The sequence below is a fragment of the Myiozetetes cayanensis genome, unplaced genomic scaffold (genome assembly GCF_022539395.1).
Source record: "Myiozetetes cayanensis isolate MyiCay16 unplaced genomic scaffold, myiCay2020 scf5-8, whole genome shotgun sequence".
Lineage (NCBI taxonomy): Eukaryota > Metazoa > Chordata > Aves > Passeriformes > Tyrannidae > Myiozetetes > Myiozetetes cayanensis.
Genome location: NW_026087742.1, coordinates 15,868,407 through 15,896,358, shown reverse-complemented (window position 1 = coordinate 15,896,358; position 27,952 = coordinate 15,868,407). Strand labels below are relative to the sequence as shown.

At 45.6% G+C, this 27,952-nt stretch overlaps 2 protein-coding genes across 2 annotated transcripts in view; one reads left to right on the top strand and one right to left on the bottom strand.

Annotated features, from left to right (window-relative positions):
* Nucleotides 1-174: 174 nt before the first annotated feature.
* PPME1 (protein phosphatase methylesterase 1) lies at nt 175-23,708 on the bottom strand. The gene is made up of 14 exons (XM_050332918.1): nt 23,528-23,708; nt 16,293-16,386; nt 14,446-14,538; nt 12,501-12,558; nt 11,940-11,991; nt 9,985-10,139; nt 9,383-9,473; nt 9,042-9,107; nt 8,319-8,454; nt 7,746-7,875; nt 7,254-7,298; nt 6,427-6,491; nt 5,239-5,306; nt 175-4,330 (listed from the first exon to the last, which is right to left on the bottom strand). The coding sequence occupies exons 1-14, from the start codon at nt 23,623-23,625 to the stop codon at nt 4,312-4,314; spliced, it is 1,170 nt and encodes a 389-aa protein (XP_050188875.1). The 5' UTR covers nt 23,626-23,708; the 3' UTR covers nt 175-4,311.
* Nucleotides 23,709-24,254: 546 nt separating this feature from the next.
* Nucleotides 24,255-27,952, top strand: part of C2CD3 (C2 domain containing 3 centriole elongation regulator) — a 40,330-nt gene continuing 36,632 nt past the window's right edge. The window contains exons 1-5 of the mRNA XM_050332648.1: nt 24,255-24,290; nt 24,438-24,695; nt 25,637-25,794; nt 26,349-26,539; nt 27,250-27,455. Of these exons, the coding sequence (XP_050188605.1) occupies nt 24,275-24,290; nt 24,438-24,695; nt 25,637-25,794; nt 26,349-26,539; nt 27,250-27,455 (829 nt within the window). The 5' untranslated portion in view covers nt 24,255-24,274. The remainder of the gene's footprint in view (nt 24,291-24,437; nt 24,696-25,636; nt 25,795-26,348; nt 26,540-27,249; nt 27,456-27,952) is intronic.

Sequence of the window (27,952 nt, the reverse complement as noted above, 5' to 3'; positions counted from 1 at the left end):
CGTTCAGGCAGGACAACAGGAGCTGGAGCACTGGGAAGAGGCTCCAGGAGCCCTTCGGGGGTCTGTTAAACCTGTCTGAATGTGAAAACAGCCTGGAAGATTTCCAGTTTCCCCAAATTCCTGCTTTTTCAAAGAGGAACAACCACGCCAGGACTCAGAGATGGTTGGACAGAGCACAGGTTACTCAGCAGCCCGAGGGCCGTGGTTTATTACTTCCAGATGTTTCTGTACACGTGGGAGTTGGTCATGGAAAAGAGCGGAAAGAGCAAAAGCTGGTGCTAAATTCCCCACTTTCCCCCACCTTAGAGTGCAGAGAAGGGATGGAGGAGCATTTCGGATGACAAGAGGCTTCCATGAGTCACCAGAAAAACCCAAGGCTTGGGGATGGCACAGGAACAGCTGGATCAACACCCTTCCTCCACTGGCTTCTCCGAGGAGCCCAAGTACCACAGCTGAAGGGAAAGCAGGAATTCCTACTCCAGGCTTTTCACAAATGCTTTATTTGTAGGCGAGGGAAACGGACACGGAACAAGACAGGAACAGGATGTGGCGGACACGGGACACGGCGCGCGGTCTCTGGAGAACTCACACACACACACACACACACGCATACACATTTTCCATCTGGGAATAGCAGCACGTGGTAAAAGGTCACCCTGCCGGACTCGGAATGCTCGGCCACAACCGACCAAGGATCCGACAGCAAAGCCTGGATCAAACACCTATCCCTATCCCGCTGTTCTGGGATGCCTTACGGACACGGTGCCATCAGACGGGTCCCTACGGATGACACAACCAAGGGATGCAGGATTGGGCAACACAAAGGGCACTTCCAGGCTGTGAGATGGGTAGTAGATGCACCAGGGCCAGGATTTCTTGGAAGGGACAACCCAAAAACTCTATTTTTTGACCTCAGCTGAAGATCCAGGTCTAGATTTCCAAGAGCATGGAGCACCAGTTCAAACCAGTGAATCACTGGTTGCCAGGCTCTTTTCCCAGGCCTTTCTGCTCCCAAGAGTAAAGGGAATAGTGGAGGGCAGGATAAATGTCAGTGCCAAAGTTACAGAATCAGAGTAGTTTGGGTTGGGAGGAACTATAAAGCCCATCCAATTCCAACTCTCTCCCACCAGACCACATTGCTCCAAGCATCATCCAACCTGGCCTTGAACACTTCCAGGGATGGGGAATCCACAATCTCTCTGGAAAACCAGAGCCAGGGCCACAACTGTAAACGAACTTCTTCCTAATATCTAATCCACCCTCCTGGGGGGGGATTTTTCAAGGTTTGTGTTGCCCTGCAATGCACGGCTCTGGCTGGAACAGGCTTCCTCAGGTTTTCCAGGCCTTTCTGTGGCCAAAAAAGGGAAAAATAACAACTTTGCCCATAAATGCATTACCCTCTGCAAATGCCCTATCACAGCCTGATGGGAGAATTCCACGTGGAAAACCCCAGGCCTGAGTTTTCATTCCTCGTTCAAGAGTTGGTTCATTCAAAGCAAGACCACATGCTTTAGCAATAGAGGAAATAATCTTTTTCCAACAATCCCAGTGCTCCATCCAGTCACTGATGGCTTTTTCTGGTGTGTATAATCTGGCAAAACCCATCCTAGGCCTCATTTTTTCATTTATTTATTTAACTTATTAAATTAAAGCAAAGCCTGTTACAAACCAGCCTCCCAAACTCCATGTCATGCTCCTGCCAAGCCTTGGGATCTTCCACAGGGAAAGTTTCCACTTATCTTCAATCCAACAACTGCAACAAAAGCAAGTGTGATTTCTAAATAATCCAAAGGCTGCAGGAAAAATGCAGTGAAAAGCTGGGAGTTTGGGGACAGTTCACTCTGTGCTCGTTTTTCATGAGCTGAACAGAATATTCCTTCTCTCTGCAGTCCCTTTTCTCACAGCCTGTGCTATCCCTCTACCTAAATCCCATTTAGCCCAGCCTGGAGCTCCCTGGAAACTGCAGCAGGAGCATTAATACTTCTCAGACAAAAGTACAGTCTCAAGAATGTACATGGCTCGACGGAACCGAAAGGAATTTCCCCTCCACCCACTCCCACACTGCTGCTGTCTCTGGAATCCCTTTTTTTTTTTTCCAAATCCAGCACCAGTCCCTGAACTATTCCCACCTAATTCCAGGCAAGGCAGGGCTGGGAGCTCAGCACAGAGCGACGCACCATTAAATAGGCTGTTGAAACATTTATTTTCTTTTCACTCACCTCTCCAGTGTTAAACAACAAACCAGAATCCTACGGCCCCACAGGCCACAAAGGCCCCACGTGCCCCATAGGGCCATACAGGCCCCCCTAGACTACATATGCCCCACAGGCTTCAAAGGCCTCCCAGGCCCTGTGGGCCCCACAGGCTTCAGAGGCCGCACAGGCCCTGCAGGCCAAACGGGCCCCACAGGCCTCACCAACAGGATTCCAAAAGTCATCCTTTTTCCAGTGGCGCCTGCAGAGAATCCAGGATTGATCTGCTTTCCACAGAGTATTCGGTGTGGTTGGGATTTATTTTTCAGATCTCATAAACGAAAGAGGTAACGCGAGGAATCCCTTGGATTCTCCAAGTTAACTTCCAGAGGAGGAATGTGAATTCACGAGGATCACTCAGGACTATGATCACAGGCTTAATTACCCCAGGAAGTGAGATTCTTGGATGCACACATACTATATTATTTAATCCCGAACAATTTGAACAAAGGAGTCACCTGGAAAAGAGAGTTTTGCCAATTTTCAGGATATGTCTCGGGAAGGTGTTATTTTGCGTCTCAATTATTGAAGATCCATTGAATCCATAAGGAACAGGGTTGGACATCATGGCCACAGGAAATTAATGCAATCATTCACATGGTGACCATTACAGAGGGAAGTGCTGGGAGCCAGCAATTCCCTTTAATCACCTGATGGCCAAAGTGCCAGGAGGGAGAAGAGCTCTCTGGAATGAGCTTCTCCTGTCCCTAACCCAGGCATTTCCCATCCTGATGTGTCAGGAGCAAGGCCAGGACTCCTGTGGCCAGTGAATCAGACATGAGTGGATTTCCACCAGGTTCAAAGTTAAACCCTTTGCCCCACCTGCACCTCTCTCAAATACCAAAAATTCCTGATGGCTCTTGTCGATGGGATATACACATGGATGCAAATGGCAGCTCCCAAATCACAAAAATCATCCTACAGCAGCAAAGGGTGATGGACACCAGGCAGGAAAAAAGGGATTTCAGATATCCACTGGGAAAATATCGAGGAAAACTGCTCCAAAACATGCCTGCTCTTACACTCACGAGTGACTCTGTCTAGGGATCATTTATCCCTGAAGAAAAGCTCTCTGTGTATATGGAATTCCGGAGGGCAGGCAGCAAAATGATCCAGGAAGTGACAGTGGAAACAAGGTCCTTCCTCCAATTCTGGGGGAGCAGCTGCCTCACCTCTGCATCCACATCAGCAGGACTGACTCTAAGCTCTCCTAGGGCTTCACCTACAGCCATTCCAGCGATGCCGAGCAATGCCTGGCTGTGTGTGGCAGCTATAAAAAGGGAAGCACAGACACGTGCCGGGGCAGGAACAACCTGTTGGCCCTCTTGGGTCTGTCCCATCAGCGCAGGCCCCAGCGTCCCCTTCGTGGGATGTGTCTGCAGTAGATGGAGTTATCCAGGCTATTCTTCCCAGAAAGGACTCGAAAAAAGTACTAAGAAAACTGCCCAGACTGAAACAGAGCTCAGGGCTCCCCCTCACCTTTTTGAGATACAATCCCATCCAACTTTTCCCAGGAAAGTGTCCTCTAGGCTCTTCCCACACCTTAACCGTGTCGGTGAGATGAAACCTGAGCTTTCAACAAAGCCAATTCCTCATTTGCTTTGGGGGAAAGAGAATGTGAATATATAAAACCCAAACCTAAGGGGCACTTCCAAGATGATTCCACAGAGAAATCCCGAAGCCTTTGGCTGTGCTGCAAAGCCTTTGGTGGATCTGGACTGTCCACGGCCCTTCTGCAGTTGGGTCCAAGAAAGCCTGAGAATTGATGGAGATTGGTCTGATCGACTGACTTGGGATTCCAGGAGGTCTTTCCTTGTGGCAGCAGAGAGGAGGATCCCACTCCCAAGGGCCTGAAGAGCTTTTCATGGTCTTCAGTAGAAGCTGCTTCCCAGCAAGGAAGTCCCTAAGAATTTAGACTGGAGAACTAGTTCTAGGGGATGAATCTCACACCAACTTCCCACTGCTGCTGGACTGGGAGATGAGAGCATATGGATACATCACAGTGGCCTCTGGTGCAGTTTATTTACAATAGGATTCAGTGCTGGAGAACACCAGGATATTAACAAGCAGGAAACACACTAGGAGGAAAAAAAAAGAGAGTGGAAGAAAGATCCCATATTAAAATACAAGTATTCTCTGCAGATTCTGCAATACCCTAAACTTAGCTGCAAAGTCCTTTAGTCTTCTCCCTCTCTTCCATCAACCTACACCATATGCTTTCACTGGACTTAAAATATGCAGTTCCCAGTCCTGCATTCCTACTGTTTCATCCCCAAAGATACTGGCTAAAGGAAGAAAAAGGAAGAGGTCATGCAGCAATAACTCTTTAGCATTGCTAGTCTAGTGTCATTCTGGGGCTTCCAGTTTTTGTTGGGGAATTCTTAGCTAAAAGCAGGAAGACTTCTCAGGATTATACCACTCACCTGAAATATGATCCTAAAACACTTTCTCTGAGGTTTAACTAAGACTTTGGGAGTTTTTCCACTCAACCTTATCAGTCACACCCTCCTCTCACTGCTGATCACATAGGCCTGGCTTCCATAGTTCATTTTGATAGGAAAACACATGGGATAAGTACAGAAAGTCTGGAAAGTGAAGTACACAGCTTTATCTGCCTCATCTCATCAATATTTCTTAGCCAAAGAAGTGTGATGGAAGTTGTTTGCAAGGCCTTGATTACTTAAATAAAATATTATTTAAGCTAAATGCCATAAAATTTGTCATTTTCCTTGCCTGGAAGGTTATAAAGGAAGGAATCAGCTTTGCTCCTCCTCTCCAAGGGGGAGAAATTCAGAGGGACATGAGAAATTCAGAGGGAACACACAAACATCAAATGCATTAATGGCTGTGACTCAGAGCTGTTTGTTTACCTGTGGTTTTTAGCATTATGCCAAAATTCCAACCTCCCACCTTGAGAGCCAAATTGGCAGCAGGAGCAAAAGTTCTGCTCAAGGGCAGCACAGCTCCAGTTTCCCTGAATCCTTACCACTGGAATCCTCCGATGGGCTCTGTAAACCTGTGACGGATCAGAAATGTTGCAACAGCTTCAGCGACCTGAGGGAACGGGGAAAAAAAATGGGGCAGGATTTAAAGGGGCACAAAGAGAACAAGAAATTCAGGCAATTTTCCAAACCTGCAGTATTCCCAACAAGAGTTCACGTCCTTGGGGGTCTCTTGCTGAGTCAAGTTTGTTCCTTTAAATAAGAGCTCTGTACAACATGCTTATATATATATATATATACACACACACATATATATACATACATATATATATAAATATGTAAAATGCTTCCACCTTGACTCTGACACTGATCTCACAATCAAGAGCTGACCAAACTTTTTCTCCACCCTTTTCAGTAATTCTTAAAACAAGGTCTGGTAAAACCACAATGCAAGTTATTCCTATAAAGAACAAAGGAAGACAATAACATGACAGCAGCAATAATGGAATGGTTTGGGGTTGGAAAGGACCTTAAAGCTCACCCGGTTCCATGGGCAGGGACACCTTCCACTAAACCAGGTTGCTCCAAGCCCCATCCAGCCTGGCCTTAAACACTTCCAGGGATGGAGCAGCCACAGTTTCTCTGGGCAACCTGTGCCAGGGCCTCACCACCCTCACAGGGAAGCATTTCTTCCCAATATCCCAGTATCAGTACGTTTAGATAAAAATACCTATTTCAGACTGTGAAATGAAGCACAGAAAGGCTGAGTTTTACAGTCACAGCTGTCAGAGCTTTAAAACAGACATGTTCCCAACCACATTCCTGCTTCTGTGTGGACACTAATTCCAGCAGTGCCCAGAAGCAGCGCTGCTCCGTCAGTCTGAAAGTTGTTTCAGGAACATTTGGTTTCCATTTGGAAAATGTGAGCCACTCAATTCAACAAAACACAGACCAACCCCTAAAGCTGCAGCTTGGTGCATGGGATAGTGGGGAACTGCATGAGGAAAGGCAGGGATAAGAAATCCACACTGGGAAGAATTAGGTACATCCCGCACCCAGCATGTAACATCTTAGCCCAGGCTTTCCAGCCAGCTTCAAACTCCAAGCTATTTGTGAAAAGCCAGCTGTCGTGCCAAAAAAAAAATACCCCTCTGCTCCATGGTAAAGAACAGATCCCTTTTGCATTTAACCTGGGGAAGACAGAGTAGCTTTAATCCCATGGTGGGGCTCACCTTGTCTGGAGCGTCTTCATGGACTGCATGGCCACACTGTGGGAGGACCTGCATCTGGAACTTCCCTGTGGATCAAGAGTCAGCACATGGATCTCACATTCTTTGCCAAGAAATCTCACTAAATGCATCTGGCAAAGAGGGACCAGGGAAGGCATGGAAGTCTGGGCAAACTGTACAAGACAAACAGGAGATGGGCTCCAAAGAAAACACGGATCAGCTGCATAATTCGTGTTCCCCAGGTGTAATTAGAGCTGGTTCCCAGGAGTTAAAATGAAGTTAAACTTCTCAGAGTTTCTCAATGCAACTTCTTTCAGAGTTGGAACTGTTATAAATCTATCTTATAGTAACATTTATCCTGCTATCCAATACTATTTTCCAGTACTGGTTGCTCTGGAAAGCTGGGATTGGTTAAAAAACCAGCCCAAATCCCAAAACATTAATGAAGATGCTTAATCTTGGTCTGATGTCTGCCAAAAACACCAGGAGATGGGACAATTTTAGATGGTTGCAGGTGTGCTGCATAGGAACATCAGGAATATAGATAGAAAGGGGAATAATGGACTAGAAAGAAGCCCTCACACACAGTGGGATCCAAGAGAAATGTGGGAGCTCCACTGCTGGAACACTGAACACTGGACTGAACAAAAATTCAGCTTCTTCCTCCTCAACTTCCCCACCTTTCCTCAAGCACAGGAGTTAAAGAACACTTTGGGATGGGCTAATTCTTTAATGCACATTTGTCTGGATATAGACTGTACCCATAGCAACAAGCTGTCCTCTAAAACCAGCATTACAGTAAGGCTGGAGTAACAATAGTAAATATTTACCTTGCATCTGCCCAATGGTCAGATCTTTATCCAGCCTGTCAACACCTGCAATCAAACAAACAGATATATTGGAGAAAAGCCAGAGAGAACACCACTGCATTTTGAAAGAGACATTAGCTTGGAAAACACAAAATAAACACGTCTGCCACCCATGAGGACATTTCACTGCTGCACCTCGAGAGAGTGAGGTGACAGTGAAGAAACACAGCCAAAAAATCCAAGAGCACATCCCTCTCTAAACTTCAAAGGAGATTTATCTTAGTTGCACACTTTACTTCCTACTAAGGTACAAAAAGGGCCTATAGCTCTATCTGACTTTCACTTGAGGAGTTGAAATCACACCACAGTATTTCAAAAGACATGGAAAAGCCAACGTGGAAGAGGCAAGTTTGCTATTCCCAGAGAAACACAGCAGCCAAATGTTGACCCTATTCTCTTAAATACAAGTGGGGTGTCACTGAACACCTAAACAGGACTGGGAGAGACACCTACCAGCTAAAAGCAAAAGCTTTGGAGTGGGACAGCTCAGGAAGAGGTTGGATAAACCCCTGAACCAGCCATCCCAGTACTTCTCTGTTTTAGCCAGTTCAATCCGCCACGTGTATAAATGCTCCTTCTTTGTCTGCAGGGAGGAGAGAGAGAGTTCTGCATTAGTGATCAGGAAAACAGCAGGAAGAAAATGAACTCAGGGAGTCACTTGGAAGTGCACATATATATAAATATACATAAAAATACTGGCTCCCTCTGGTGGATCACACACGGCCAGGGGATTACCCTCCCTCCTCCAAATTTCTTTCCAAATCACAGTCCAACTACACGAGTAGGGAACAAAAAAGTCAGCAAGAGCTACACCAAGAGCAGAAGAGCCTTCAAGACAAGGGTGAGGAACTCGGGGTAATCAATTTGCTATTTTTTACTAACACAAATAGCTCACAAATTGTTTCAACGTTCAGACTTGGAGTTTTCCATCCCTGGAGTTGCTCCTTTTCAAATCAGAATGATCTGGATAATTACTGGTGCCTACTCTTGCAGGGGAAAGTGAAAACACAGCAAGAAACTCCCCACCTCTGTGTCATCTTCTTTCTTCCTTTTGTTGACAGAGCCTCCCCCTTCCTCATCCTCATCCTCTTCCTCCTCCTCCTCTTCAATAATTCCCTCCACTATGGCTTTAGGACATTCAGGACTGGCAGCCCCTTCACACCTGTGGAAATAAACCCAGAAACTGATTCCTTGCCAAAAGAAAAAACTCCAAACCAAAAAAACCACCCAGAATTCAATTTAAAGTGTTCAGAAATTTCTCAGGTATTGGCTGAAAAAAAAACCCTCAAGTTTAGAAGGAGCTGTGGATGAAAGACTGGGATTGAGTGAATGTGCAGCACATGTATCCCTGTGCAAACAGAAATGCCAACAGCTCCTTAGATGAGGCAGAAGTTGTCAAAAAACCAACTTAAGCTTTTCTTAACGGAGTGTGAGACATTTGTAAAGGCTTCAGGTATGTCAAGGATTCAAGTGCCACAAGCAGGTTACTCTGATCCATCCACCACCTCAGATCACTCCTCAGGTAACACTTATTTCTTAAGGTGTGCAGCAAGGCAGGAAAACCAAGGAACACACAACAGTTAAACTTTCTTAAACACAGTGAATTTCTTTTAAATCTTTGTGGGTTTTGCTCAAAGAAATTTTCCCTTTCACATGCACTCAGGTAGCAAATATTTATTGTAAAACAGACTAGGTGACTTTAAGAACTCCAGAAAAATAAATAAATAAAATAACCCCAAAGCAACCTACTGTTTGACTTGACCGACCATAGAAACTCTGGCAGATTCGAGATTTCTTATTTGTCCACTTTTTACACTAGAAAAAAATAATAGGAGAGAAATATTTATTGAAGAGATTCAGGAACCAGCAGGTCCAGAAACAGGAGCAAAATCCCTGCACAGTTCAAGATTTCCTCAAACCGTTCCCAAACCCTGTTCTCAGAAGGAATTTGGAGTGGCTCGTGCTAAATGTCAACTTCAACCACCCCCGCCCCATTGTCGCTGTAACTGTGAATTTAAGATTCATGTGGGAAAAGTGCTGGTGGGGAAACAAGGAAGACAAGTGATTTTAGAGACTAATCCATCCCTTACCTCCACTCAATGGCATTTTCAAGTGACTTGAAAGTTTTGGGACGACTTCTCAGGAAGTTCTGCATGCTGTTCAATGCATCCATGGCTGTTCCTAAAAGCAAGTATTACAGCTTTGTGGCATCTGATGAAATCATTGCCACATCCCTTTATACAGAACTGGTTGCAACACCTTCAGAGAGAGCTGGAGCTCCCCCCGGGGATTTAACGTTGTTAAGGCAAGTACAGTGTTCCTAAACCAATGGTCATTAGTGGAAAATTAGTATTTGAAAAGGTAGGACATTCAGATAGTAAGATAAGAAGGAATCATTAATTAGCACCAGGCATTATAGGAAAAGCCACCCTTTTCCCCACTAAAAAGAAAGTATTTCAAAGCAATTAGCAGGAAAAAAGTGAACAAGGGAAAAGGAGAAGGAAGAAGGGAGAAGAAGGGAGGGTCATACAGGAAAGATTTTTGTGCAGGCAGGATTTTTTAGGAGGATAGAATTGGTTTAAAAACTGGGCAAAACTTTCTGTATCCAGGGGATTTGGGGCTAAAGGAAAAAGTAGAAGGGGTAAGCCCAGCCAAAGGGGTGGCAGGCCATCTGAGGGAACCCATCACTCACCTTCCACGACATCGATCATGCACAGCCCCAGCAGACTCGGCACCAGGTTTGCGACCGCCGTGTGCACCGCGATGGCCCCCCCCATGCTGTGCCCTATCAGCATGATGGGGGGGGGGAGGTCCCCATACAGAGCTTCCACCACATTCCCAACGTCTCTGCCAGGGGGAGAGCAAACCAGGGTTGGCATCTCCACCTCCACACGAGGAGAAAGTACCGATCCCAGAGAGATTTCTGGCTCCAAACTGTCTTTTAACCCACAGGGAACAAGTTTATTCTCCTGTCACTGCTTCATCTCGGTATCAGTGAAGGAAATCCTTCAAATCAATGCTTTCCTGAACATCCATGAAATTTCCGCTTTTATTAACAGAAAGTTCTCATTTAGAAGGTACCCATTTAAAAGATACCTATTTAAAAGAAATTAGAGCAACCCACTCCACTGGAAGGTGTCCCTACCCATGAGGAGATGAGCTTTAAGGTTCCTCCCAACCCAAATTTTGTGATTCCTCAAGGAAATCATTTTAGGTTGACATTTGCTGGTGGGAATGTTAAATAAAAGGTGAGGAAAAAGCTGTCAAATCCTCTTGCATGGAAGCACAGAGCAAGAAATTCATTGTTCTGAAAGAATTGTTTGGAATTAGAGGGAGAAAATAACTGAACCAACTGACCAAGGCAAAGATGAACAATACTGGGCATGAGCAAAAAGATTGACTCTCTACGAGCACAGATATCACAAGGCAAGGGGCAATTTCCCCATCTTTTCCATAAGGAACCTTCTTAATCTGAAGCTGTGACTTCTCGACACTTTCCCAGGATGGGAAAGCTGGATGATGTGATCCTCAACCCCCAAAACAGCAGCAGAGCTAAGGGTTGAAATCTACTGAAGAGCACTGTAGTTTGAAGACATCCCAGTTTCTTTCCTGACTACAACCATTCTGAGGAGCCTGAGCACTGAGCAGTACTGAAAACACAAAAGAAGGGAAAAAATAGGTTGACTGGTTTGTTTGCTCTGCTAGAGAAAACTGCTCGAGGATTTGATTTAAAAGAGTAAGGATAAAGCCAGCACTAACTTAAGGCTCCTATTTAAAAGATATTTAGGATTAACTTGCAAGCTCATTACTAAGAGAAGGGAAAGGTCTGAAAACAAAAGGGACTTGTTTTCCCCACACAGTGGTGCTGCTCTGGACTGAAAACATTCTAATTATTTCATCAGGCATGTCCTCAGGACAGCAACACATCAGGGCCTGACAAGGCATAAGCAGCAGGAATAAGGTACACAATGGAAGTCAGAATCCATTTCACACATGGCCTCCCCACAACAAACCAAGTGGATTTGTCCATGGGAAGGTTACAAAATCCTTCATGATTTAACTGTTGGGGTAGCAAAGAGTCTCTTTGTACTAAAACCAGGCAGAGCATAATGTGCTTTACAGTGGGTATTTGCTTTTCTTACAGTTTTGTCAAGAGGGGGATTTGCATACCAAAGCAGGTCGTGGTAGTTGGAAAAAGCAACCCTCTCTGTGCTTGAAAAATCTCAGTCTGTGACCCAGACTTTGGGGGTGTCACCAGTCCAAGGTGGGTCCACTCTGAACACTCGCTCCAGGAACTGAGGGAGAGCCAAACTGGTGATTTCAGGTTAAAATCCCCCCAGGAATCTCCAAGGAAAGCATTCCCCTGCTATTACAAACTCTCTAGCAAGCGTTGTAGGCTTAAAGTGCTCTCTGATGAGAAGCCACTGAGTTACAAACTGAGGGAACCCCGAGAATGGCTCCAGTTTGGAATCTGACTTCAAACTGTCCCAAAAAGGAAGGAAAAGATGGGATAACTACCAGAATCACATGAAATGAAATCTCCCAGCTCTCTGAATGAATGTTTTATGTCCTCGACTAGTTTACTGTTCAATCAAGGAAAGACAATAAGAGGTTTGTGAAAAGAAAAATGAGCATAAACTTCCTTACTTGGACATAGTTTCTGCAGACAGATCTTCAGGATTCCTAACTTTTGTTTCTCCTAGAAAAGAAAAAAAACCAACCCCAAGTTAAATGCACTTCAGTTGAAAACCTTCAGGCCCTCTCAGGACTCAGAGCACGGAGTGTACAAAGCTTTTTGGCACAGATAATAACAGTGAGTCTACCGTACTGAACATAAATAATTAAGAAACACAGAATTAATAGGAACAGTTATTGCAGTTATGGGTTGGAAATACTGCCCATAACTGTGCTGTATTTGCAACGTATCTTAAAATTAAAGAACAGCCCTTATTTCTCATGGAAAAAATCACCTACAGGTCATGGAAATAGAGAGGAAGGAGTTGGTGGAAGGAACAAACCAACCACTGCCTTGCACAGAAGTTCAGGGAGTCTCAGCTCCTGGCAGAAGCCACTTTTCCATCCTCGCTTTGAATAAAAATTGGGATGCCTTAAAATGCTTTCTTCGTCATTTTGGGAGGAATTCACTACACCTTTAAAAAAACAAGCGTAACACACCGATGTGATCCCAGGTTTATTTATCTGACTTACCATGGCCTCGGAGATCCAAAGCCACGATCCTACACTGGATCCTGTTAATGATTGCAGACTGCAAGGAGGCACAGAGAGTGTGGGATTAGCGACATCAAGCACTCCCTAAAAACCCTTCATTGCCAACAGAGTGGTTGAACCCGCACTGGACAAGGTGTTACAGAGAGCAAGCAAGACTGTTCCATAAAATTACCCTTAATAAACCAAAAGCTCCATCCATGCACTGCTAATGAGGACATTTATTTCCCTGGGCATCAAACATTATAAACACTCATCAAATCATGAATTCAAGCTCTGCAGCACCTCTGAAAACTGAAACAGCAGTGGGATTACAGACACCAAAGGAATTCCCTCCCTCTCCAAGCCCCAGATGGTACAGAATTAACTCCTGGCTGCATGGTTGACATGAAGATGAAGCAGCTCCTTTGCACCACATGTTCAGTTTGCTCTCAAACAACAGAATTTTACAGGTTGAAATGTATAAAAATTGATTAGTCCAAAGAGGTCAGGGGGAACAAGTGAGGAATTTTTTTTTAAGGTAAAGTAGGCTCTATTTGTTGTTGGCAGATCAATTTAACTAAGTTATTTCAGATATCACAGAGATTAAGTGGCATTCTTTGTTGACAGGAAGACCTCTGCGTTAAGCAATCATTGATTATTTAAATAACAGCCCTGCAGGAATGGGGAAATTTGCTGAGGAATTCTTAATAGAACCACCCACATAAATGCCAAAAGCTACCCAACTCTTTTATTTTGATTTTTCAGTTATTCAGCTCCTAAATGGCTGCAGCAGTTGCTCTTCCAAAACCCACTGAATCCAGAAGTTAATTTTTTCCAGCCCCTAAAGACACTACAAACCCACCATCTGCAAGGTGCTGATGCACCATAGCAATAATTTAACAGAGGTCTGCTGCTAAAAATCAGACTATTGTTAGTAGGCAGCAAGGAAAGAGGATCATGGTGTGATGTGAGAAAGTGGAAGGACTTCCAGTGCCCTGAGTTTTATCCAAATTTATCCAGACTCATCGCCAAGAAGTTCCTGCTCAAACAGCAAGAGAAAAGAGGAACACACTGCTCCTGCAGGTTGTTATTTTATTTACAGATGATTACCCTCAATGCTTCTCAAATTGTGTTGTTTTTATTTTGAAGGAGGGGTTTGGGTTGGTTTTTATAAGCTCTGGTTCATCCTAAATATTTAACACTTGATTGTTTGGAACAAATTCATTCCAAAATGCACGAAGAACATAATTCTGTAGCAGGTGTTAAAACTAACAAATATTACAGACACCAGAATTACAGTCCAGTTGGAAAAGCATTTTTCTGGTATGTCCCATCATATTATAAGATAGTTTCTGGTTAGATCATCAGGATCACTCCACAATCCTGTTGGGAATTTAAGAGCAATGACTCCAGCAAAATGGTCATTCTTGGTAGCCTTTAAGCAGAGACTGAAATGAAGAAGTCACCAACATGTCATTAAATTGTTAAAAGGTATTAAATGGCACAAGGAAAACATGGAGGTGTCCCAATTCCATGTAAGTCATCCTATTATCTGTTAAGGACACCAGAGAGCTCAAAGATTTGCTGGATTGAAAAGGTCCTAAATAAACATCCAACACAGCAAGGGATTTTTACTTTATTTGAAGTCTTCAGTTTTCTTCCTTAACTCCATTTTTCAAAGGGAATGGGTGGGATGGAGGAATTCTGGCCTGGTCAGTCCCCACAGCCACTCGTGGTTGGCACCACCTCAGTTTTTGTTCCAGAGAGTTTCAGAGAGTGGCTTGAGCAGCAAAGGAGGTTTCTCAGCAGGACCTCAACCACACAAAGATAATATTGTTATTATCTTTTCTAATATTGTTTTCCTGTGTTTCCCAGAGCTGAATCCACACTCACACAGTAACAGTTCCACACACATTTGTTTCTCTCAAGCAGCAGTTTTACTTACAGTAAACACAGCCCAGGACAGGGCAGAGTGGCCTCCACCGTGTAACAGCAGCAGGACAGGTCCCTCCAACCCGCTTTTGTAAATTCGAAAAGTGTATGAACAGTTAAGGGCATTCCAGAGAGTTACTCAGAGTCACTTGGATGTGTTTTGGAGCCTGCAATACCCAATACTGTTTTATTTCTACCCTTGTGTACTCATTTGCCCCTCTGATTACGTTCAAGCATTACCCGGACAAAACGTAACTGAATTTAAGCTTCAAGAGTTGTTTTCCGCCTGCCCAGTTTTTCTCCTCCCTGTAATTCCCACATCTCCCACCCCCACCCTTTTCCCCCTGTGCACAACAGTGAATTGAACAATGGAGAGAAAACTAGAAAGCCACTAAGCTGACACAGGGACTGGAGCCCCTCTGCTCTGGAGCCAGGCTGGGAGAACAGGGGCTGTTCAGCCTGGAGGAGAAAAGACTCCAGGGAGACCTCAGAATCCCTTCCAGTGCCTAAAGGGGCTCCAAGGGAGCTGGAGAGGGACTTTGGACAAGGACCTGGAGGGACAGGACAAGGGGGAATGGCTTCCCACTGCCACAGGGCACTGTCAGATGGGATATTGGGAAGAAATTCTTCCCTGTGAGGGTGGGGAGGCCCTGGCACAGGTTGCCCAGGGAAGCTGTGACTGCCCCATCCCTGGAAGTGCCCAAGGCCAGGTTGGACAGGGTTTGGAGCAACCTTGGGATAGTGGGAAGTGCCACTGCCCATGGCAGGGGGTGGAACTGGATGAGTTTTAAGGTTCCCCCCAGTCCAAATTACTCCAACAGGTCACTGGGGCAGAGCAGAGGGCACCAACTCACCCATTAATTCAGCTGCTTCCACAGTTCACATCTGCCCAAAACGTTTCAAACAAAGCTGAAGCTTCTCTAAAGGGAGCAGAAAAAATCCCAAATAACTAAGATTTGCTTAAATTTGGGATGTTTATAGGCACAACCCATCCAAATAGATCTATTATGCTTTTTATTTCATATCGGGGCCTCAGGGGACTGCACATTAAACACAGCCAAGGTGCACATCATGAATCATGGAATCATCATGGAATCACAGAATGTCTTGGGTTGGAAGGGACCTTACAGCTCACCAAGTTCCACCCCCTGGCATGGGCATGGACACCTCCCACTAGACCAGCTTGCTCCATGCCCCGTCCAACCTGGTCTGGAATCCTTTTGAGGGCTGGGGCATGAAGAATCCATGGGATCAACTGGACAAATCTGTAATGAAAAGCTGTGCAAAACAACAAGGACAGAGAATTCTCTCATTTCAAAGCATCCTATGCTACTGGGATTATAGGAGTAATTACTAAATTGGTATTTGGAGAGAAATAGCCTGAAAGTTTGGTTTTCCTAATCGTGGAGAAGAAATAGCTGCAGAAAAAAAACTGGCTGGCACTGCCAGAAGACTCTGATGGCATCGCCACCTCGGCCAAAAATTTCGAAGTACTTATCAACATCTAAGTGTTGATGTCGAGGCTGACCTGTTGTCCTGCTGAAGTTGTTAATAAAAAAATCAATAAGCAGCTTTGATCCTTATGGGGTTTGAATGATGGGAACCTGCTGAGTGTTTCCCTGCAAACAAAGGTATCGAGCTGTTGGAAATACTCCTTTTAAATGAATGATGACTAAAGAAACAACGGCCTTGCCCGGAACAGCTTAAAAGGGATAGTTCTAGTATGGAGCCCTGCAAGGGACATAATGGATGAGGATGAGAAGAAACACATGAAAAAGCTGAAGAGAACCCCAATAAACATGTGATACCACCCCAGTCACTGAGATTATGACAAGTGAAATCTGCGAAATAAAAGGATATATCCTTGCCAGTGTCGTTTTCCACCACTACATCCTCCATAGATTCAAAGTACTGGCTCCAAAGCACTGGTGAAAAATCCCTCTTTCTTCCGGGGCTGCAAGACAGAAAAAAAAAAATCCCTGAGAAAGGAGTTATTTTTAAAATCTTCCACTGCAATTGGCATCCAGGCTTCCCTCCATCCACCGAAGAGAACACGCTGGTGTTATGCAACAGTTCAGGACTGGAAGTGAAATTCCCACACAACAATATTAAGGATTTTATGGTCAGTGAGGAAATCCTTCCTTTTTTCCCCTAATTGTTACTGCTGCTGAGGAGAACTCGTGGAAACACAGAGAGAAGAGTATTTTCCTCATCAAATAATTCCAAGGAAGACTGAAAAACAGTGATTTAGACTACACTAAGCCAAGGGAAAATAAAAGGAACACGGAATACAGACATGCCATCCCAGTACAACCTCCCAGTTTGCAGGTGCTTCAAAACAGAGTCAAAAGTCATTAAATACTTTGTAATTTTGCTCTGGCCTTGAGGCAAACATGACACTCGCATGGCTGGGAGTATTCCAGAGCCTGGAACACAGGAAGCCATCCCAAATTTATGACTCAGCCCGTGAATCATAATTTAAAAAAAAAAAAAAAAGAATATGTTGTTCTCAGAAGTCACCTTGACCCACAGTATTGAAAAGCAGTGTCAGATATTTACTGAAGGTTATTACTTTACCACCTACTACCTGGCACAGATTATAACATTCCTAGAAATCCCCTCTAATTTTTGGAAGAAGTAACATTCAAATAGAAAGTCAACCTCTTCCAAAGTCTGGTGGAAAAACTATGGATAGAATTGAAGAGTGTGGTATAAATGAAAATAATTTATAATTTATAAATTACATTTTAAATTTAATTTATAAATTAATTTTAAAATTTAATTTATAAATCAAAAACGCTATTGGAAGCAGAATTAAAAAAAAAATTCACCCACCAGGTTTAATTTCACAGCAGCAAGTTTTAATTACAGCTCAAGTGTTGTGGAATTTATTGTGACAGTCAAAAATCTGACATATTTGTAAAGAGTATTTAAAATGGGAGGTAGGGCAACATCAGGAACATGAAGGGAAGAGAGAAAGCAATTAATTCATTTTGTGCTTCCACATCTATCCTGCCTCAGTTAAGTATAAAGGACCATGGGAAAACGTCACCATAAAATAGAACAAACACTCCTCAAAATGCTGTTTTCCATGTCCTTAGAGCTCTTCTACAGGCAATTTCCTGGGAATCTGACAATATCCTATCCTAAAAATACTCCATTAAGAAGGATGCTTTCAAGTCCAGCAATGCAGGTAAAACATATTGAGGTTATATTTATTAAAACAAAAAATTCAATTAATTTTAAAAGGTAGGATTTTTAAAAACTATTTTAAATTAAGGATCGTAATGACCAAACTGTGTAACACAGATGCTGGTGGAGTATTTCCACACCAGGATGGTGGACTTGGAGTGATGAAAAACTAGGATATCAATGCTACTACCTGTGGCCACTTCATGTCTAGGAATTACCTTTGGCCTTTTCATGTAACCTGGTGTCTTCTCCCACATGCTCAGGGAACAATAACTGAACAAAGGCAGCAAACACCTCCTGGTTTTCCCAGGAAAACACTTCCAAACTGTGAATTACAGTCGTTATTCCCCATCTCCTCTTTGCAATAATTTCTGCTGCAGTTTTCTGGTGGTTACATCACAAAGCACTGCAACAAATTACCCCTTAACCGAGCCGCTCCTGCAGCAATAACGTCAGGGCATATCCAGCACTCTACGGAATGCAATCCCCCTAAATTATCACTAGGCCCGTGGACATCCCATTAGCCAACTCTCAAAGGTGCCCAGTTGCAAAAAAAAAACCAATTTATCTTTCAAGAGGTGCAGCTGTGCCCTCTCCTTGTATCCCCATTTCCAACAAAAAGCTCCGCAATCAGAATTTTCCTGATGACTCAGTTGATGCAAAATCTGGTTCTCGGGCTGCTATTCACTCAGGAAGGCTAAAAGAGTAGGGCTTAATTTTGGAAGTGGCATAATTAGGCTGCATTCGAGCCCAGGATGAGTAACTGCACCATTTTAACTGTGTTTTTGCACTTCAACTCATCTGAGGGAAGAAAACAGGCAGCACAGAATATTAAAATCCAGCATGGGCGTGAGGGGTGAAAGACCTTCCCAGCGGAGAAATGCCCGTGGAAGGAGATTTCTCCCGAATTCACGGTTTCCTAAGGAAATAGAACAGAACAGGCAAAGTAGCTTCTGGATTTTGTAGAAACAGAACTCCTATTTCCCCTTGTATTTCTAGAATATGAAACATAAACCCGCTGCTCCCTGAATCCCAGGATGAAATTTCCACTGTGGGTTTCCAGACCTCCTGTCAAATTTCAGTTAAATAAAATGGGAGGGGTCAGCTACATAAATCCAGAAAATATTAATCTCTTTTACTGCCTCAGCTTAATCTCATGCTCTGATCAAGAAAAAAAATCACATTCAAACCTTAATTTTTTTCCCTGGAAGCCATCCCAGCTCTGCTCATGTGCTCTCTCCACACCTTTCTGGTTCTTTCTGGAGATGCAAAGAACTTCTCACGGCCTGGATGAATTCCCTTCTCCCATTTTTGAACAGGTAAGAAATAAACTCCACCACCCTTTTAAAATGCAGCATTTCAGCTGCAGCCAGACTTTTCCACAGCGTGTTTGTTATGGTTGGATTTAGGTTTGATTTTCCTGAGGAATTCCAGGTGATTAGGAAATATCGTTGTGTGGTTACACCCCTTCCAACATAATCCGTAAACCCGGTCAACAGCAGGAACTCCTGGGAACCACCTGTATCGTGATAGCAGAAATTTTAAGGGAATTCTCTTCTCCCTAGGGGAGGCAGGACATGGGGAAGCTCCTGATTATGCCATGGAAGAGTTCTGGTTGTATGACAAGTTATTGAATTTTTCTGGAAGAAGGGCTTTAGGATGGACAGCCAGGGAATCCATAAATATGTGGGAGATGCATGAAATCACACAACTCCTCAGTAGCACAAATTTGGGATATTTAGCCTCAAAATTAATGACAATAAAAAGCAAGAAATGAACTTCTTGCTGCTGCACACCAAGGCCACGAGACCAAGCTGCAAGGACACAAAATACCTCCCAGATGGCCACAGGCTCAGGGTCTGCCCCAAACAGCAAACCCCAGGGTTTTACCATCCAATCAGATCTTTAAGCACTCGAGGCTGCCATGGGGAATATGAAGCACAGCACTAACCAAAATCACCAAACCCTGCAGCTGGATCGATAAATTAGGGGCACAACTGGAAGAGGATCCAGAGAAGTACAGAAATAATCCAGACTGGAAAACGGGGCATAGAGCAAGAAGCTTTACTGGGATGGGTAAATTAAATTAACTCAGAAGCTGCTTGGATTGAAGGGGATTTTTAGCTTGTTTTCCCAAGCAGATGATTTGAGAGACCCTGGAGAACCTGGTATCAGTCTCAAGCCTCTTAGACTGGCCTGGAGCAGCTCCCTTTCTCCTGGAAAAAGGTTTCCCAGTTCCTGGGAGCTCTGATACACAATCCCTGGACCACAGAACAAACCTGTGAGGTTTCTTCTCCATTCTCCCTGGGAATAGATCCAGCTTTTCAGAGAACTCCAGACTGATTTGGGTTGGGAGGGACCTTAAAGCCCATCCCATTCCAACTCCCTGTTATCCCTCCCTTCCATTGGTCCAAACCCTGCCCAACCTGGCCTTGAGCACTTCCAAGGATGAGTATTTTTGTGTCTCCTTCCATTTCTGACAGCAGAGATCCAACGCTAAAATTTCCAAGCAGGAGGCAGGCAGATGGTAATACCACGACAGATCCATGGAGAGCACCTCAGGAATTGCAAGAGGTATCCATGAAACCAAAGCTGAGCCCTTCCCCGGGAACTCGCCCTACTGATGGATTCAGCAGCTTCAAGTTCAGCTTCAACTTCCACAAGAGTTAACACCTCCAGGGAAAACCTTAATAGTCGAGTGACAAACATGGAATATCTGGGGAAAAGATTTCACAAGAATTCCTATGTTTGCAAGGGAATTGGAGCAGAAAGTGAAGAGGACCTGGGAATTAAAAACTGTTGTCACCTCTGATGCAAATACATAATTTAAAAAAAAAAAAAACCAAACCTCCCAGCAATGCTGAAACATAAAATAACCTCATATTTAACACTGAACCCTTCCCCACAAAGGGCAGACTAAATGTGGAGTTTTCCACAAAATCCCAAGTGACCACGGGGGGTGGAAAACATTTCTCCCGAGAAAAGAATGAGTATCTTTGATTTTGAATTTATCCAGAGCTGCCTTTTTTTAGCGCAACACACACTCAAAATTCAAAATTAGAAGCGCACCCATCAAACAGCTGCTGTGGGTTTGCACCTTCCTCTGCTGAAGCAACATTTTGTTGACCAAATGTTTGAACTGACACAACTAATGAGTGCTTTTTAAAGGACCCAGCAAACCAAACCAGAAATGGGTGCCACAGAATAATTTTTCTGGAACGATCCTTAAACTCCAGCACTGTTAAGCTGGAATTACAGAACACATCCCGGGCACCTTCTGCAGCTGTTTTATCCCACTGTGAACTGAACCTTGGAAGGATAAACTCAGCCTAAGCTAAACTCTATCCCACTTTTTCTTGGCTACTTTCTATACAAGCCACAAGCCCCTCTGGACGAGGCCATTCCATGTTGGGAATGGAAGCCAAAAATACAACTGTGCCACGCAACACAACATTGTTATGGACTATTCCCTGCTACTTCCAAGAGGAAGAATTCCAGGGGAATTCTTGATCCTTAAACCAAAACACCAGGTTTCATATCAGTGCTCTCAGGAAGCATTTGAAAGGGAAAAAAAGCTTTATAGGACAACAGAAAGCAAATTTTCCTTCATGAATCCCCTAATGGTGTTTCAAAACTCTCCAAAGTGCAGCAAGACAGGAAGAACTACATAAATTAATATATAAAATTGCTACTAATGAGCATAAATATCTCTAACTTGTAAAAAAAACCCAACACACAGGTATCTATAAAACCCTTTGAAAAATCCCTGGAAATGCCCATTAGATGTTTGTTTACCTGCAATGAGCAAATGAAGTGACAAATACATGGGGGGTTGATTTGTCAGCACCTCGTTAAGTCAGTAACTTAAATGCCTTTCGTTTTGTGGGGTTTTCTAACAAAAATTATCACAAGGGTTGATGGAGCGTTGACAAAGTTTACAGTGCATGAAACCTGTATAAAGCACACTCAAAACCACACAGAATAGCTGTGAAGGACGAGTTAACAAGAGGAAGAGTTAAAAACTTAATTTCTTCATCTAAACCAGGAAAACTGTGCTCGGCAGACTTTGCTTGGTGAAGCCTGTGAACAACAGAGCCAGCAAGATTAAATAATACATTTAACACCGAGTCTAACTTGGTATGTCCACGTAACCCTCAGCACACTCCTGTGAAATCCAAGTCTCCCCACGGCACCAACTGGGGAATTGGGAGCTTTGTGGCTTGCTCACAGCCCCACGTTTCAACACACCATAAGGAAACCCTTAATTCAGGTAACCAAGGGCCACAGGAGAGCAGACAACAGTCCTGAAAGAGAGAAAGTCATTCAAGCTCGCTTGTTTTCTAATTTCTAGGCATATCTCCTAAATGAAACCATAAACACAACTGTTTTGCTTAACCTGAAGGCCACGCCTTGGCTTTAAAATAAGCTTGGCTTTAAAATAATTCCCATTAAAATAAAGCACTGTTTGATGAAGATTTGGCAGCATTAATTCATGTCCTAACAACACCAATTGCATTCCATCCATCCAAGTATAAACAATGGATACCCCATAAATATGGATGGAAGTACAAAAATAATGTGAACCAACCTTTTAAAACCCTGTTTTTAAGGAGAGGAAAGTGATCCCATCCATAAATACCCCAACAGTTTATTTCCATTTTTCCAATAATTTCCATTATTTCTTTTAGTTATCTGATTTCCTGCATCAAAGCAGGTTTCCTATGGGAACTGTAGGATATTTTTATCCTCCTAATGGAGCAGGAATCTTGCAGAGTCCTGAGGTGGAGAGCACCAGAGCACCAAGCCCTGGTCTCTGTCACAAGCCAGACCTCAAATTCCATATTCTCACATCCCTGAAAACACATTTTCTCCAGATTTAATAAAACCTCAGTTTTTCTGATTAATTAAATTAGTCAAAGCCCCCATGTTTTAAATCTGCACCATCCCTGCCAGCTTCCTTTGCTTCCCTCTTCACCTGGAAACCCCCTCCCTCCAAACCAACCTGCTGCAAGATCCTGTTTTTCTCCTCACATCACAACAAGCTCCTCCCTCACACCTTTGGAGGCAGAATCAGAAAATTCCCTTCAAGAGTGTCCCGTTTGCAGCCCATTTTCTCTCTCGGACTCAGGGAATAAGGGCTGTTCTTGCCCGTTCTATCCTTTCTATTTGCCATCCACATCCTTAAGTCAGCTCCCAAAATGTGCTCTCAACTCATGCTCGAAATATTTAAGAGTATCCCAGATTTTCCATCACCTGGAGCAGGGATTTAAGTCCCTAGGCAGAGCTCACCTACTTCACAGGGAGACCTGCTGCTGAGAAATCCCATTTCACAGAATCACGGGACACCCTGAGTTGGAAAAAGGGACCCACCATAAGGATCATCAAAGTCCAACTCCGACTTAGGAACCCAATTCCCAGAAATTCTAACACACCTCTCTCCCCCAGCCACACTCTGAGGTACCAGCTGGGCAAGGTTCTCGACCCTCCCTCCCAAAACTGATGGCAAAAGGATTCGAAGGAAAGGGCTAGAGAGCAATCCCGGGAGGTGTCACTTCCCCCCAGCTCCGAGGATACTCCAGGCAGGGCCACCTTTGCCCGTTGCGGCTGGAGAAAACTGATCCAGGTGCTGCTCGTCCTGGAGCACCGGGAAGCAGGGCCACCCCTCCCTCCAGACCCCCCAGTGCGAGCCCCCCTTCTGGACTCCCCAATACGAGCGCCCCTCCCTCCAGACCCCCAACAAGCACCACCTCCGTATAACCCCCCCGATACGAACACCCCTCCCTCCACGTCCGCCAAAATGAATCCTCCTCCCTCCAGACCCCCAAAACAACCACCCCTGCCCCCAGAGCTCACCCCTGACCCCTTCAGCCGCCCCTGCCCTCCCCTGCCCTTCCCCCGCCTACCCCATGCGCATCTTGGAGCCGGACTGGCCGCCGCCGCCAGGCAACGGAGGCCGCGGCGAGAGGCGGCCCAGGTGCAGCTGCTTCTCCAGGGCCGACATGACGGCGAGGGACACACCGGGAATACCGGGATACGCCGGGATACACCGGGATACACCGGGATACGCCGGAACCCCCCAGCCGCCCCCGCCCGCTCCGCCCCGCCCCGCCGGAAGCGGCCTCCCTCGACAGCGCCGCCGCGCGGCACCAAGGGAAAGTGACGCGGGGCATCATGGGAGATGTAGTCCGAGGCTCCGCTGCGCTCTGCGGGGCGCGGTGCATGACGGGAGTTGTAGTCTACCGCCATGGCGGCTGTTGTGGGGCAGGATGCGGCACTGGAGTGGGGAACGAGCTGCCGGCCCAGGACCCGGCGTAGGAGAGGTGTGGAGAGGGATGGAAGGATGGAAGGGTTCTGGGATGTCACAGGGGAGACACGGGAGCTCGGGATTGCGGGGCGTAATGCGGGTCCCCGTGGCACTACGGGAAATGTAGTCCACAGCTCCGCCGTACCTTACAGGGCGCGGTGCATGACGGGAGCTGTAGTTCCCCGGGGCGAGGCTCCGGCGCTAGGCGGGCGGGGAAGAGACGTAATCCCGTGGCGCTCTGGGAAGTGTAGTCCGTAGCCGCGCTGGTCTCTACCGGGCGCGGTGCATGACGGGAGCTGTAGTCCCCGGGGGGGGCGGCCGTTGCCGGGCGGGAGGCGCGGGCGGGATGCGGCGGAGGGAAGGTGTGGAAGGGCATGGGATGGGATGGGATGGGATGGGATGGGCGGAGGGAAGGTTTGGAGGGATCCCGCGGGGATGGAACGGCGGCGGGATGGGGCGGAAAGCAACACGGGAGCTCGGGTCGCCGCTGACGCCGCCTGTGCCCGCAGGTGCCGGCGCAGCCCCCGCCACAACCAGCCTCCCTCCGCTCGTCCAGGGCCCGCCGCGCTGCTTCCTGCGCTGCACCGTGCCCAGGGTGGTCTGGGCGTCCCCCAAACCGCCCGTCCTCGTCCGCCTGAGGTGGTGGGGGGAGACCTCCGGCGGCACCTTGTTCCAGCCCGCCTCCCGTGCCGGGCATCCCGCCGGGAGAACCACCGCCCGCTTCCCGGTGCGCTGCGGGCCCCGGCAGCTCGCCGCCTACCTGGCAGGTAGGGACAGTTCGCGTGGGAGACCCGCAAAAGCCCAGGAGTTTATTAGGGGTGGGTTAGAACAAGGGGACATAGGCTTAGGCTGCACCAGGGGAGGGTCAGGTTGGACATCAGAAGGAATTTCCTCATGGAAATTTAACGGTTGTTAAAACATTGGAAGAAGCTGCCTAGGGAGGTGGTGGAGCCCCATCCCAGGAGGTGCTCAAGGAACGACTGGACGTAGTACCCAGTGCTCTGCTTTGATTCACGAGGTGGGGATCAGTCACAGGGTGGACTCGAGAGTGTCCAGAGGTCTTTTCCAACCCCAGCTGTTCTGGGATTCTGTGGGACTTGGTATTATTCATACAGGCATTTCAATGTCTAAAGGCATGGAAAATAGAAAGGTACTCAGATGAGCTTGTAATGTCATTAAGGTGTTTAATTTAGCGAAAGATATGCAGGAAATTAATGCAAGCCTGATGTCCGGAATCTGTCCGTAAAACCTGTGCCAGCTGTTGCTACTCATGGAATCCCAGACTGGTTTGGGTTGGGAGGCACCTTAAAGATCATCCAGGTCCACCCCTTGCTGTAGATTAGACCGTGTTGCTCCAAGTCCCATCCAACATGGCCTTGGACAATTTCAGGAATGGGGCAGCCACAGCTTCTCTGGGCAACCTGTGGCAGTGCCTCATCACCCTCACAGGAGAGAATTTCTTCCCAACATCCCGTCTAACCCTGCCCTCTGGCAGTGGGAAGCCATTCCCATTTGTTATGTCATTCCTTTTCTGGTAATCTTGTGTTTATTTATCGTAATAATATCTGTAGTGACTCTTCTTTTCCCTGATGTCTCATTATCATAATTTCCGTGTAAAACATAACACCTCTGACATTTCTGTCACTTGAACCAAAAAGTGTTAATTGTGACCATGAGACTGACCTGAAACTGTTCCTGATTTTCACAGATATGGGTGTGCTTGTCCTGGAGGTCCTGACCAAGCTTGACCACCTCCCCATTGGCAGGGTGCAGATCACCAAACTGTCCCAGCTCTCTCCGAGCCATCCCATCAAAGGGTCTTTCCCCTTGGTGTCACCAACATCTGCTAAACTTGGAGAGCTGCAGGTGGTCCTGATGTCTTTTGCTCTTTGTTATAAGTTATTGTGTGTGTAATCAGGTGGCAGGATCAAGCTGTACATGGCACACTGCAGACCTGCTCTCTGTCCAAGGCATTTCTGAGCTAAGGTAGCAAATGAAAAATAAATATTGGTGGGTTTGACTCTATTTTGTTTGGAGGGGTGTGTTGTAGTTCAACTTGATAAAGAAAATGTCGTCTGTACACTGAGAGTGAGTTTTAACAGGGGATTTAAAAATGGACCCTCAGTTCTAACACTTCACTGGGCTGGAATTGTAGGAGGTTTTGAAATCTGGAATGAGGAAAGTTCTGTCCTGCAGCCCTGGCTCTGGAGAATTGATGATGAAAGATAATTGTCTGGGATTGGAAAACATGGAGTGGGAAACAAGTGGTTATAAATCAGTCAGAGTCATGCAAAATGTAAATATTCCTTTATGTGGAAGAGCAACAGTTTTTCCTGGCACGACAAGTAAAGTTGAATACAGTACGTGCTGCACTTAGCTAAGGAAAGAACAAAGTCGTATTTTCACCTTCTGTCTTTCAGGTCTCGCTGGCTCTGGAACCTCTGCCAGAAGTGTACGACACCAGCACCACCACAGAGGGGAGTTCAGACCCTGCTCCTGCTCAGGGAAGCAGCAAGTCCCAGCTTACTGCTCCATGCCAGCAGCCCAGGCACACACAGGTGGCTGTTGCTGACCCAGAGTCTGTTGACGACAGCAAAGCCACAAGCCCCAGGTACTCTTTTTTTTTTTTTTGGTCCCGTTACAAAATTCTGGTTTATTTTGCAGTTCACACACATTTTTTTGGTAATAACTATGCATTTGTGAGTTATGGAATGCTTGATAATTTTGTACACGTTACGTTGCATGAAATCCAGACTGTTGAAGGTTTCTGAGCTTACAGGGGCAGTTTGTCATCCGGCAGAAATTCACGTCCTATGTTGACTCAGTTCAAGCCGTGCTGGTTCACACAAGAGGTGCAGCAAATCACAGAATGGTTTGGGTTGGGAGGAACTTAAAGCTCATCCAGTTCCACCCCCTGCCAAGGGCAGGGGCACCTTCCACTAGACCACATTGCTCCAAGCCCTGTCCAACCTGACCTTGAACACTTCCAGGGATGGGGCAGCCACAGCTTCTCTGGGCAACCTGTGCCAGGGGCTCACCACCCTCACAGGGAGGAATTACCTCCTCATGTCTAATCTAAACCTACTCTCTGTCAGTTTGAATCCATTCCCCCTTGTCCTGTCACTACATGCTTTTGCAAAAAGATCTTTTAAAAAGATGTATTTTACTTGCAGCTTGAGTTGGGCCTCTCTTATGGTCTAAGTGGAAGGTGAGGAGTCATGAAAATAACATTACATTTCTTCTTGGAGCATTTGAAGAGTCTGGAATCTCTTTACCCATCCATTTGCGTTGTTACTGAAATAACATTTCATTTTTCACTAGAGGAAAGGACTGTTTGCTCTTCCAAGAGAACTCTGAAAACATGAAAGACACTTCTCCTGCTTCTCACCACCCTGGGATTTTACCAGATGAGCCTTGGAAAATAAATCCTTCAAATCCTTCCCTGTTGTTTCCCACCAGCACCAGTGCTGGAATGAACACACGGATGCTCTCCATGCACAGCCCAGCTACAAAAGACCTGCTGTCAGGTTTGTGTGCAACTGGCATCATCTTTGATGTTCACAACAAACAGCACTTGATGATATTTCCAGTGCTTCTCCAGAGCTGAGATTTTCTGAAGGCGAAGGGATCCTTCACACCCTTTCACTGTGTTATATCAAAGATAATTTTTATATTATTTACTTTACCTAAAAACTACTGATCTAGTCTTGTTGGAAGGTGACTGGAATACCCAGCTCAGGGAAAACATGGTGGCCCAGCAGGATTCCTGAGCCTGGAGGGATGAAAAGAAAAGGAAACTCACCTTCACAGGTTCTTTAGTCTTGGAGGTGTCTTTTGAAGTGACCCTCAGAGCTGCTGCTCCTGTTGAGGGTGGACTTGGGAGGGTTCCAATTCTGTTGGCATTTTCAGGTGGAGAACTATTTTCATTCTTTTTAGACCACAGGCTGCCTGGACTGGATTGAAATGAGCATCAGAGTAGGACACATTTCCCTATGTGCTGTGTTTTGTGCTTCATATTCACAGA

Bases quoted from the DNA above. Each gene is read 5' to 3' on its own strand.
- PPME1 (XM_050332918.1), bottom strand. From the start codon at position 23,625: ATGTCGGCCCTGGAGAAGCAGCTGCACCTGGGCCGCCTCTCGCCGCGG. The intron at 16,387-23,527 runs GTAGGCGGGGGA...TCTGTCTTGCAG, and splicing joins GGCTCCAAGATGCGCATGGG to CCCCGGAAGAAAGAGGGATT. The intron at 7,299-7,745 runs GTAGGTGTCTCT...GTTTGATTGCAG, and splicing joins AAAGCTTTTGCTTTTAGCTG to GTGTTGACAGGCTGGATAAA.